Below are 13,527 nucleotides of genomic sequence, written 5' to 3' on the forward strand. Positions count from 1 at the left end.
TGTAGTAGAACATAAGAATAATGTGTAATATAGTTCATGGTAGATCGTTTTATGTTGACCAATTGTCCAGGCGCAGCCTTTATCTCAATTTCTCGATTACTTTTGTTTCACTGTTTGATCCATTCACAAATGAAGGGCTGTTCCATATCGCCCACATATTGCCACTGTTCTTATAATCTTAGTGTTGTCGAATCCTTTCGCGTGCAGTCCGTATGCTGTAAAATCTTGATTTCCTTTCCAGTTCTAGCTACTGTTTCGTATAAATAAGTGTTTGAGGACATAAGTTCTTAGTGATATTCTGAGATGAGTGGCACAGGGGAGGAATTTGTGGCGGGCCGCATCAAACCAGTCAGACTGATGACTCAAAAAAGCAAAAAAAAAGGAAAGAAAAAGGTTGGGCTCCTCAACATTTTGCATTCTTGCTTAAGCACTGTTGGATCATCCTAGTGAGCAAAATGAAACCTTGAAATTTTTCTGGACCTCCCTATTCATGCCCCCCATTACTGACGGTATTTGCACAGTGATTAAGACACTAGGCTCGTCAGTGGGACAATAGAGGACCCTTCTATGGCTGCCGTGGTTTACGTTTTCCGAGCTGACGCTGTCTCCATCATGTCATTTCATAACCGCAATTGTTTGAGGGTAATTGGGGAATGATTCGTTAAGCAGGTCGCAGCTGATTCAGTCCCATGTCATTAAATGTCACCGATCACCACCTTTCGATCTAAGCATGAAAATTTCATACGAAAATTCATGAAAGTTCTACTAACAGCACAGAACCGATGGGTCTTACGAAGTGTGTGAGGTGTTAAGGCGAGCCATTGACGCAGCTTTGCGAATGCGTTGGTGATTCGGGCAATGTGAATGGGGAGCTAAGATATCAGCGAATTTTGATTCTTAGCCACTTTATAAAACCTAATGGTGTGGTTCACTATCATTGACCAATTTTTTTTTTTGTTATCTGTATTGCGTAAGCCTATCCTAAATTACTTTGGAATGGTCTTTTACTAGTGTTTTTTCTTATTGACATTTGACTCGTAAACCACACCGCCAACTCGTTTGTTTTGAAGTTTATATTTCTGTGTGTATTTTTGTGTTTATATTTCATACATGTCTGACTCAGTAGTCTAGTAGGTAAATGTCAGCTTGGCAATAGTCGGTCAGTCCGATGATTTTTTCTCACTTGTTCCATGTCAATAAATCTCTGATCACCTCCTTTTCAAGGAAACGTCAAAATTTCAAACGAAAATCAGCTTAAATCCCTGGCAGTGATTTGTTAATCTGAAAAATTCCAAGTTGCACGGTCGTTCATGTATCACGCTAAACTGGGACCCCCGTTATTTGGTGGGTAAGTCGGTTCAAACGCCGAAGAAAAGAAACGGTGCATCGTTTCCAGTAGGATTATGCTTGGTAAAGGATTGTGGTGTTAAAGTCAACCTTCTGGTTGAAAGATCGCTTTTTCTTCGTGGGAATCTATAGGGTGGTTGTTATCGGCATAGCTAAGTTCGTAACAAGCAGCTAACACTCAAATATCACTATTAACATAGTTTTACTGTTGAAATAATTAAGTATAACGAAATTCGTATTTTTGATTTGTATTAAGGAATTGTATATCTTAATCTTCTTCTATGCAGTACGAAACAAACATATGAATTACAGATACCACAAGCAGAGATCAATGGGTACCCACTGGAGTCCAGGTGTGAAGTTCTTAACCACTAAAATGTGTAATAAACTCAGGTGGTAACAGAACGGGTACAAGTTAACCAGAAATCTCAGTTGCATCCCTTTGCTCTTAGGAATCTCTGTGCTTTGACCTGGTGACAGGATTTCTAGTGTAATCTGCATATTTTAGCCCCATATTGCCCCATGACAGAATTTCCTGGGGCTATGCAGCTTAAGGCCAAAACATATTTAAGCTCTGTTCTACAGGTGCTTATAGTAAGGATGTTAACAGGTTGTATTGCACAAACTTCTTAGAGAACCTTGGGATACATAAACTTATTCCAAAAAATATCTCCCAAATAATGTTTAATGTTCATAACAATAGCGAATTCAGGATGGTTTGTACAATACATACTAGAAGTAAAAATTTCCTCACAGGCTTTGCACCTCTGTTTATGCCTCAGAATGGAGTTTTATATTAACGAGTAATACATTACTGCTTAGTGGAAGTACAGAAGCATCAGAATTACAACGAAATCTTCGCAAGGTTCCTGATGGTAGTTATGCCGTATTAAGATTTTGTTCATAGCTGTAATTCTGCAGCTGCAGAATATTTCAACATAGATAAGTCAGTCGTCAGCTGTATGCCATACTAAGTTCGCAAATTTAAAAAAAAAAGCACTACAAAAGAAAAAAGACGATCTGCAGACGATACAAAGCCGCAAAGAAACCGTGTTTATAGACTCCCTTCGCAAAGCAGGCAAACGGGATGAGTGACAAGTAGAGAAGATTTACTCTCATCGAAAATTGAAGAGTAAGTGTGCTAACAATGAAAGTAATTATTTATAAAGTGAGTCGGAGGCGGTTTATCCACACAGCAACTGCAGCACGTCCTGTGTTCTCTGCTGCCACGGACCTTGCACACGCACTGCTCGGTTGACCGCTAGCACTTCTGGACCGAAAACAACAATGCTGTTTAAGATAACATGTCCGCGTTCGTGCAATATTTTTAAAGCGCAGGAGATAATATGATGATAGTGTACATTTTCTAACGCTGAAGAATATTTTCGACGCTATGCTACTTAAATGTTAGAAAAATTTGCACAGTGTTATATTTAACGTTGTTTCCCTCTCGGGTTCGTTGTTAATTGTAACGAACTTGGCGGTAGGAAGTTGTTGCTTTAAATTGTCAACAAAACGTGCCTAAAAATCGTTCATTGATACAATGTAGACCAAACGGTTTTGGCAGCTAAAGGGAACAATACTTCCAAAATTTCATAGCTGTTAGTTTGAATTAACGTTAGTGATATCTTCAGTAGTATTATTTTCATTTCACGTTTCACAAAAGTTCCTCTAATTTTATTTTTAGCGTATATCATATGTCTACCATGTTTGGAACGTATTTCTGTAAGGCTTTCTCGCATATTTCAATGTTTAACCCATTCAGACAAAAGGTCGCCGTGCGTAGTAGGAATGAGTTACCGAAAGATAAATATCGATGATCGAATATCGCAGTGTTTTACTAATGACTATGATGGAATAACGTTATCGATGATTCGATACATAGATGCCAATAATTCAGATTATTACTCATGATTGCCCATTTTGTTTGAAGTTGCGAGAAGATAGTTTTATGAAGTAACGAAAATTTGACTACCTAATTCAGTTACACATTACGTCACATAAAAATAATCTTAGGGAAAACTAAGTTATACTACAGCGTATGAAAAACTAGATAACCAAAATCACTCAGATACCGATAATATAAATGAAAAAATTTAGTCCAAAACTTATTTTCTAAGGAACTTAAAACATTAATTTCTTGGCATGTTCCACTTTTAATCAGTTGCTTTAAATAGAAATCATCGTCCGCCTCCTTAGCTGGGTGGTAAAGTGCCAGCGGGCCCGGCTTCGATTCCCGGCCGTGTTGGAGATTTCCTCCGCTCGTGGACTGGGTGTTGTTGTCCTCATCATTTCATCCTGATCACCGGCATGCAAGTCGCCCAGTGTGGCACTCGGCGGCCGAACTTCTCCCGTTGGGGCCTCCCGGCCAACAATCCCATACGATCATTTCATCTCATTTTTTTCAATGGAAATCACTTTACTCTTTATTGCGCTCACGCCACAAAATCACCAGCATAGACATTGATCAACGGAGAACATAAAGTGAAGAGGTTTCGAGAAGTACATTTTAAACATTATCTACTAGCCTTGCTTCCGCGTGAGAGGAGGGTTGCTCGCGTATGCAGTTGATAAGTCAAACTTTCTCTTAAAACTTCAAAGTAAAAAACTGTAGATACCGTTATTAGTTTGTAAACATTTCAGTATTAAAAAGTTGATTTTTCTGTTATAAATTTGATGTGATAATATGATGGTGGTGGTAATAACTGTTATCCCATTATATCGACACAAAATATCGTGGTTTGCAACACATCGGCTGGGCAAATACCGAGCAAAAGTATCACCTAACTTATCGGTATTTACACACATCGCTGCCCGATATCGCAACCCTACATCGGTAGCTGAGTGGTCAGCGTAGATGGTTACAATGCAGAGGATCCGGGTTCTATTTCCGGTAGTGCCAAGAACTGGGGATGACGATTTCTCCTTCATGGGATGTCCGGTACGGGGTACATTCAGCTTCGTGATACCAAATGAGGGGCTACTTGACTAAGGAGTAGCGGCTCAAAGGTTTGTGTTGTTCGTATCTCTCCATACCGCATCCGCATGATGCCGCAAGGCAGAGGAAGACATGGCGGCCGGTCGACATCAAGGCCTGGACGAGGAGCTCGTTTTCGCATTCAGACATAATACGACATAAAGCACGGGTTGAAATTTAACTCTGTACTTTTTTTTTCCTTGCTGTGGAGCTAATACACATCAACTGGCATGGGTAGGTTTTAGTGTCTTCAGTAGTATTGGGTGGGTAAGGGAGCAAGAATAGCGTCTGTTAGTGCTTAAATTAGAGAAGTAAAATCGTATTAGCCGTTACCTTCACAAATATGGATATAAAATAATACTTTCAAAAAGGCTGCATATTCTTTCACCCAGGGGACACTAGGCTGCGCCCACCAGTATACTGGCCTTATTGTTTACATCTCATTTAACTATTGTCAGTCCTGATGATCATTAAGTTTTAAGCCTTCCCAATTTTACTTACGCGGATCTCCCTACTCGATAATATTATTTATTCCGTTACTTAGTCCTGCATCGGTTTGACGGAGGCTCAAATGTGGGTAAGGTGCCTCTCGCTGCGCGTGAGCCCTCTTCTGCACTCTGAATTGTACTCTCTCCAGAAACACGTACTTTTACTTCTCAGTTCTTCTCATCACTGGCATCTATATGGCTTTCAATCTCCCCCCCCCCCCCCCCCCCGATTTTACCACTTCTACATACTATCATAATTCGGTCAGATTTATGGCTGGTGTCACCAACTCCAAACGTACTAATGACCTCATTGTTTGGTCCCTTAACGCTCCAACCAACCAACAGACTTACGTAGCGGTCTACATTGGCCCTATATACCCACAACTTTTCGCCACGGTACTCCTCTTTTTATCTTGGCGTCTTCAGCAGCTTGCTACGGTACTCTGGCGCTTGGATGCCATAGTGTAGCAAGGTCTGCTCGTACATTTAGTCTGTATGCAAATTGAAGGGCGAGCAGGCGAGCCTCCACTTTCTACCCCACTACGTCACAAGGAGCACCTATAGGTTGTTTCAAGAAGTCGTGCCGACCCTTTCGCGGCGCCCCTTTTAAATGAATGGCAACGCAGTGCGCAAACGCGCCGAGGGAGTGTTTACTATTTTCCACTAAATCCGTTAGCACTACACACGATACAGAAAGAAGGAAAGAAACGCACACGAACAGAAGCTGTGAACTTCACCGCACGCTGCACGGCAATAGTAGACAGGAAATTGATTCTTGGTCATCCAGTACGGCAGTTGTAATGTTATTACTGGAAAGACCAATCTCTCCACCATAAATGCTGCTCACTTACCTGTTTACAGACAGAACATGCCAGCAAACAAACAAACAAGTGCCTATTTTACCTTTTACGAGGTGATAATTGCTACTGTATTACTTTCGACAAACTCCTCTGTTGCTGCCATCCGTTTCTGGACCCTATACTCTGCGCGCAGTTAAATGCCCTGCTGCATTTAAGGTGAAACGCTCCTTCAGTCGCTTTCATAACGGATTCCCCAAAAATCAACACTTAAACCAGATTTCATTTTGCCAAACGATAAAGGAAATGCTCTCATCTTCTTCCAGTTAGGCTTCTTGCTCTTTTCATTCCTCAGACACGTTACTTTCTTTGCCCTACCTTCATAGTACTGTGCTATATCCCGTTTCTCCCTCCCTCCCCGCATTCCTTCTCTGCTGCTAGCCTCCATAGTGTAAATCTCTTCCTCTGTAATTTGATCTGTTGTTCCACTCGTGACCAAATGTAACCTGTGCTATGTTTCTTCGGTTTCTGCACCATACCAATAATGAAATGTTTTAAAAAATGTTGTAAACTGGATATGACTTCTATGAAATCTTCACGGGTCATTAGCAGAGTGGCGTCGTCTTCTAGTCGCGATGTTTCAATGGATTGCGTATCCATCATCTTCGCTTGAAGACGAAATCCATTGAGACTAGAAAACGACGCCACTCGGCTGATAACCTGTGAAGATTTTATAACTGAAATACCCCGGGAAAGCCTGCAATCGTGTATGGATATGACTTACACTTATCGTAATGAATATGTTGCAAAATATGTAAAACACCTGGTGAGATGTAGGGGAGCGGCCTGATGCCATTAATCTTCTCGGGTTAAATAAATCTGTCATCATGATGACGATCTTCCAGTTTTATCACTAGCTCACGTAGCCTCTTTGAGTCGGCGTGCAACATAGAATCCCAGTGGCATCTTCCATTTCAGCCAGTCTTTATTTTCTCGTCGCCAATTGAATCTAGCTGTCTTTGTAAGATTTTGCCCCATCTGTCAGGCTGCCTTCGCCGTCGTCTTTCCTGCTAAACTTGGCTTCTGTGTAGTATTTGTTTTGATCATCTCGCATCCTTTCTTCGAGCGACATGATCCGCTTTGTGTCATTTCAATGTATTCGCTCTTTCCATCATGTCATTGACCTTTGTTGTACGTCTAACATCTACTACTTTGTCTGTCTTTTGCGTAGCCCAGTATAGATCTTTCATTTCTTTTTGGGCTACTACTAGTTTTCTAACAAAGAACTCATTTAGTGCCCATGGCTCACACATTTTTAGTGGTGGCATGCACCGACCAACTGTTTTCTTCAGTTCGGCCGACATCTTATACTTCAAAACTGAAGGGTCTCTGACGTAAGCTTTCCAGCCCAAATTCACACCTCGAAAAAGTCTGGTTTTATGGCCCCTTTCATATTTTCACGTTGACTCAGCTAGAAATATTCTGTGACCCTTTGCAGCTACCTCCTTGCAACACATACATTTTCTTCCGGTGCCCATGCATTCATCATTATCTTGGTTCTGTCAGTTCTTTTATAGGCCAACTTCAGAGAAAACTAGCACAAGCTCGCTATCTAATAAGTAAAGTTCTCATGTATTATTTGCAGATAGAAAAAGATCAACAAATCTCTGGTTATTTAATATCTTTCTCAGAACGTTCATTACCTTCTTTTTTCAGTTCAATTTTGCCATTGCCTTTTTTAGGCCTGCTGAAAATAGTTTGAGATATAGGTACCTTTCTTTACACCCTTTACAATGAGAAATTGATTGATTTGTTAAACAACACTCACACTGTGGTGGTTTTGTAATATTTTATACACGGTGAACTAGAACATCACTGACAAACTTTCAGAGGCGGTAGTGTGGACCGAAATAAGAAGCAAATCTTGTAAACATGGCCTCTATAATGCTTTCACTAAGAGCTATGAGCACTTGTCCATCTTCGATACTGCGAAACATCTCTCTTCCTCTACAAGCCGCTTGCTTTCCAAATTTTCGGTGGAGGTTGTATGGGACAAAACAAGAAAAACAGTGGCGTGAATGTGGACTTGAAAGTGCATACCTTAAGAGGTACGATCACTTGTGCTTTTACGCTAGTGTGACACACATTTAGTCTACTGAACAAGTGTGTATACCTCTTACCAGAGAGCTTGCAGTGAAAGATATGCGTTTCGTGGTATTGAAGATGAAAGTGCTCGTAGCTAAAAACGTATGCATTTTAGAGTTATTTTTACAAGAAAATTGTTTCTCGTTTCGGTCCATACTAGTGTCTCTGTGTGTAGAACTATGGTATACCCTCTATATGAGCTACATAGAGCTGTTTCTACTCCATGTTGTTCAGAGCCTCAAACACAGGCGGGGGACTGATCGAATTGAAGACCTTTACAAAATCTATAAAGGGAAGCCAAGAGACAGATGTTAATTGTTCAACTAATTGCTTCATGTAGTTGCACTACATTCTGCGCAAAAGTCAGTATTCTCGGTGACTTCAGCCAGGTGTAGTTGTCATTCTGGTTGTAAAATATTTTAGTGAAAATTTTGTACAGTGTGGGCAGAAGGCAGGTACTCTATTATATGTTTAGTAAATAAATAAAAATGTTTGTTAGGAACTGAAAATACGTGAAATATAGATAGCACATGAAATCTACATTATTTGTGTTGATTACTAGGTTGAGCGATCTAGCCATCTTCAGGTAATAACTTTTTTCCTTGCTGTAGGTGCCATTACGGCTTCACAAATCGTTAAAATGTTTTAAAATGCCATCATCCGTAGACGACATAGTTAAAAACAGCTTTCCATCTTTCGTGGCCAGTGTGATTGAACCTTTGTCATAAAACAAGGGCTTTATGACGTCACAATTTGACCGACAGAGTGAGTAAAATCAGTTATCCAGTTCTAACGGCACGACACCTGTACTTTAATACCGCCGTTCAATTACAGTGGCCACGAAAGATGGAAAGGTGTTTTCGGTTGTCAAGAATGGACGTTGTCACTTGGAGGAAGATTTTAACGAACTGGGAAGCTATAGCGGCACCAGTACTACTAAAGAATGTCATACGACCTGAAGACAGCTAGGCTGTTAGCCGAAACTATTAATCAATCCAAATAGAGAAAAGTCGTGGGTTTTCTCTGTTGTAAAAGCTTACAAGAGAGCACATACATTTTGCTTACAATATCAAGAAACTTCTTAATACTCCAAAAACCTTATTTAAATGGGGTAGAACGTCAAACGGGCTGACTTTGAGCAGGAGAGGCACGACAGAACATTATGATTTCCACTGTCTATACTTTTACAAATAAATTCATAAAACTTTTTCAGCATGATCAGGAAGGATTCGGGATTCACACCCATAGCAGTGGAAGTTCAAAAACGTAACAAAATAATTTTTTCTTATATCTGAAATTTCATCAGTTTTTCACTTATTATTGGCTGCATTTGTTCCTATAGGTACACTTTCCTTCACAACTAGGAGAGATTTTTCGATGAATTTTGCACAGCATACGAACCATAGTTACAGGTGTACGAAATCTATTAAAAACAGTGGTAAAAGTTTAGATATTTAACTATAAAATTTGAGTTTTTTCTAAACATGGATTTTAAAGTGTAACAGCTTATTCATTTTTTTTCTTAAATTCAATAAATTATAGTGTTTCATACACCTGTAAGTATGGTTTGTATGTTGTGCAAAATTCATCGAAGAGTATCTCCGACTTACGAAGAAAAGTGTACATATAGCATCAAATTCTGCCAACAGTAACTGAAAAAATGATGAAATATCACAGGTATAAATTATTTTGTCGTGTTTGTGAACTTGCACTGCTATGAGTGTGAATCCTGAATCCTTGCTGGTCACGCTGGCAAAGTTTTATAAATTTGAAACTTCCTGGCACATTAAAACTGTGTGTCGGACAGAGACTCGAACTCGGAACCTTTGCCTTTCGCGGGCAAGTGGTCGTAAAAGTATAAGACAGTGTGAATTAAAATGTCCTGTGGTGCCTCTCCTGCTCCAAGTCGGCCCGTTTGACGTCCTACCCCATTTAAATAAGGTTTTTGGAGTATTTTTATTTTGTGGGATAAAATTTTGTAAAGATGAATTGTGGAGTGAGAGCTGACGTGCGACTTTGCTCGTGTGTTGCAGCGGCTGGCGCCCGGCCGTAGTATGTTCTGAAGGCGAGCGCACGTCGAGTTAGACGGTGGGATCCCCGATGGCCCAGCATGGCAGCTCGCCCCCAGAGCTGCAGCGACCGCCGGCCGCGCCCGCGCTCGCGCTGGTGCACCGCCCTCGCGTGCCCCGGCCGCCGCCGACGACGCCGGCGGCGACGGCGGCGGCGCCGGCGACGACGGGGGCGGTGGTGGCGGGAGACGTCGTAACGCTGACGACGCCGCGGCCCGACACCGAGCGCGTCACCAACGAGTACGTGGAGACGCCGTTCCGGCCCGCGACGGCGGCGGCACCGTTGCCCGCCGCCGGCAAGCTGGCCGCCGCCCCCAAGCAGCGGCACCACCCGCTGTCCCTGCAGCTGCCGCCGGCCCGCGACTCGGCCCGCGACCACCAGGCGCTGCACCTGCCCGTCGTCGTGGCGCCGGGCAAGAGGCCGCAGCTGCCGCCCGCGCCGCACCACCACGCGCACCTCCTCCACCACCACCACCACCACCACCACCACCACGCGCACACGTTCGAGAAGGAGGGCCGCGGGTACCCGGGGCCGGCGGCGGCGCTGTCGGGCGGCGGCGCGGGCAGCCCGGCGTCGGGCTCCGCGTCGGGCTCGTCGTCGCCGGGCGGGCGCGGGTCGGACGGGCGCGTGGTGGCGGCGCCGGGCAGCCTGGGCCCGGCGGGCGGCGTGCCCGACTGCTTCCGCGGCTCCATCATCTGCCCCGAGTGCGGCCGCTGCCGCTGCGAGTCTTGCCGCAAGCCGCGCCCGCTGCCGTCGCGCTGGCTCTGCGACAACTCGTGCTACTGCTCGGCCGAGACGGCGCTCGACTACGCGACGTGCCTGTGCTGCGTCAAGGGGCTGTTCTACCACTGCTGCCGCGACCACGACCTGGAGGGCGCGGACGAGCCGTGCGCGTGCGGGCCGCCGCGCTGCGCGGCGCGCTGGGGCTGCCTGTGCGCGCTGTCGCTGGCGCTGCCCTGCCTCTGGTGGTACTGGCCGCTGCGCGCCTGCCTGCGCCTCTGCGAGGCCTGCTACCGCCGCCACAGCGCCGCCGGCTGCCGCTGCCGGCCCGCCAGCTCGCTGCTGCTCGCCGCCTCCCCGGACTTCTGACCTATTTATTTTTGTACCACTTACGCTCTAGTGTCGGCCGTATCAGGGATTATACATATATATATAAATATAAATACATACTCCTTTCCTCCATTTGTAACGCTTCCGGAAATAGAGGCGGAGCAAAAAAATAACAAAAAAAGTCAGTGTATACGTGGGCGCGCGCGTGTTCGTGTGTATGTGAGTGAATGATCGACTGTACACACTTGCTTGCGAGAAAGAGAAAGAGACTGCAGTTTCGGACCGTGAGGCGCTATCTTTCTCCGTCGCTGCCGGGACTTACTTTGGCAGCGAGCACTACCGCTTTTCTCCCGTCGTCCCGCCCGTCGTAATCGACGCCGGAGCGACGGCTCGTCTTCTTCTCTCCCTCCCCTCCGCCGTCTCCTTCCTCGGGGACCGTCTCCGGATTCGATAACTAGCGCCCAGGTCCCGGCGAGATTTCGCACCGATCGGAGTCGGCCGTTCGATCGTCCGGTCTCTGCGAAATGCTGCCTTACCTGTTTGTCTACTGTTCGTCAAACTTAATCGACTCTCCCACCCCTCTTGGCACTCTTACACACACACACACACACACACACACACACACACAGTCACCACATAGGTAACCTCACCTTGGAAGGCAAATATCGGAATAATTTTTAAAAAAATGTCACAATACATTACAGTACTGAACTTGCATTTGGACGGCAGTGGCAGTCGAGTTGTTGCGAACAGTCAAGCTCTAGTTTTGTGGGATCTTTTTTTGTAAAGTGTACGAGAATGTATCGTGGTTGCAAGTTCCTAGATAATATCTGAGAATTGGAGTGGGTGATGCTTTTTTTTTTTTTTTCTTCTTGTATTTTGGGTCGGGCCGCTTTCATTTAAAAAAAAAGAAAAAAATCCCAAACAGGCAGCGACGTAACGGTCGTTTCACGTACAGGCACCAGCTCTGTACGTTTCAGATACGCACACACAAACAGGCACGTAGAAAGTGAGCGGCTCGTTCAGTAGGTTTCCGGTCGAGGGACGTATCGGGCAGTCGGGAAGTCTTTTTTTTTTTTTTTTGTAACTCGTATATGACGCGTTAATCGTCAGTTGTAATAATTTCAGCTTTAAATCAAACAAAATCTAAATAAAAAGTCTTTTTTATAGTCGAAACAAATGAAACTAACTGTTAGTCAATGTTTGTATGTAGGGAAGAACTAAATTTTATCTACATGTATCACTTATGTTTCCTCTTGCCACAGTTTGTCATTCCACCTGTCAATCGGACGGGGAAAGGCGCATCAGGAATGTCGGTCGTATTTTGGAGTAGCCGTCTAAGACGCAATAGTCCAAATTACTGGCACACGGGGGAAGCAGCGATGATAAGTTTGTAGATAATTATTTCTAACTGTATTTATGTAAATTTGAAATGTTCTGTATAAAGACTATATAATTTTAATTTATTTTTGCACAAACACAACATTGCTAAACAATTTTGTGTTTCGTTAAACATACAAAAATATGGGGTACAAACTTGAAATAACTCACCTAATCTTACATTTTCCTTTCATTTATGTCAGACTTTCATTTTCAAAGGATTTTTATAGTATTTTGAGTGATTTTAAGCCGCTTACCTGTGCTGTCAAAGGATGCGTCATAGCAAACCAAAATGTTATTTAGTTTCTGGTCGCATTACGTTACTCACTGCCATTATTAGCAAAAATGAGGAAAAAGTGGCCTTCCTTTGGTTCTGTTCGATTATTTTGGGAAGTTGATGGATTGCAGACAATCTGAAATATATTTTGCAGTTTGGTGTAAGGTTAGTTATTTGTACTCTATGAAACATAATATTATGTGCTAGGATTGTACCAAAGATGGCCATCTTAACAGATGTATACAACTTGCCGTATGATAGGACTCATTTTACTACAAAATTTTACATACTAATAGTTACTATTAATGTTTTTACAAAACACATTTTATTAAGATTCTCATTACAACTTTTCATATTAAGAAGCATAGTATAAAACAAACGTAACTTGTTGAATATGGAGCAAGTATGTACAAAGATGTCTTTTTTTAACTTAATAATCTATGTATTTGTTGTAAAGAAAATGCTTATTTATTATATTTTTCTGTCCTTTCAGAAGATTTCTTAAACATAAAATAATTATATTGCTATAAATATATATATATGTATATGAAGTAATTTCCTTTCTGTTACTTTTTAGATGTTAAGGTTGATGCCTTATACAGTATTATCTAGTCTAAAAAACTTCAAGTTGTTTTGTCATCAGAATAAATAAATAAATAAATATTGTATAATTGTGTAACCAATTAGGGTATGCATATCTTGATTTCATTTCACAAAATCTTGCCTGCTTCAGAAATGAGGTGTTACTGAAAAGTTAGACTGAAACAGAACTTCATTTTCAAGTGAAGTACTGATATTTTTGCTCACAGTTTGAAGTTTAGTTACTATCTTGTATTGATGTAGGTGTCAATGCAGAATGAACAAATAAGATGTTATGGCCTCATTTTTGGAGTAAATACATTTTTTGTGGACTGAATCAAGAGTCATACCTTGATGCTATTCAATGTTGAATGATTGTATCATATTATTGTATAGGTGGCAAATGAACAAGTTATG

The 13,527-nt window shown here is 42.6% G+C and overlaps 1 protein-coding gene across 5 annotated transcripts in view; it reads left to right on the top strand.

Annotated features, from left to right (window-relative positions):
* The window catches only part of LOC126356207 (protein sprouty-like), a 523,717-nt gene extending 512,715 nt beyond the window's left edge, over positions 1–11,002 (top strand). For all 5 annotated transcript variants that reach the window (XM_050007018.1, XM_050007020.1, XM_050007017.1 and 2 more), the window contains one exon: positions 9,788–11,002. In XM_050007018.1, the coding sequence (XP_049862975.1) occupies positions 9,855–10,913 (1,059 nt within the window). In that variant the 5' untranslated portion in view covers positions 9,788–9,854 and the 3' untranslated portion in view covers positions 10,914–11,002. The remainder of the gene's footprint in view (positions 1–9,787) is intronic.
* The last annotated feature ends 2,525 nt before the right edge of the window (positions 11,003–13,527 follow it).

The sequence above is a fragment of the Schistocerca gregaria genome, chromosome 3, assembly GCF_023897955.1.
Source record: "Schistocerca gregaria isolate iqSchGreg1 chromosome 3, iqSchGreg1.2, whole genome shotgun sequence".
NCBI lineage: Eukaryota > Metazoa > Arthropoda > Insecta > Orthoptera > Acrididae > Schistocerca > Schistocerca gregaria.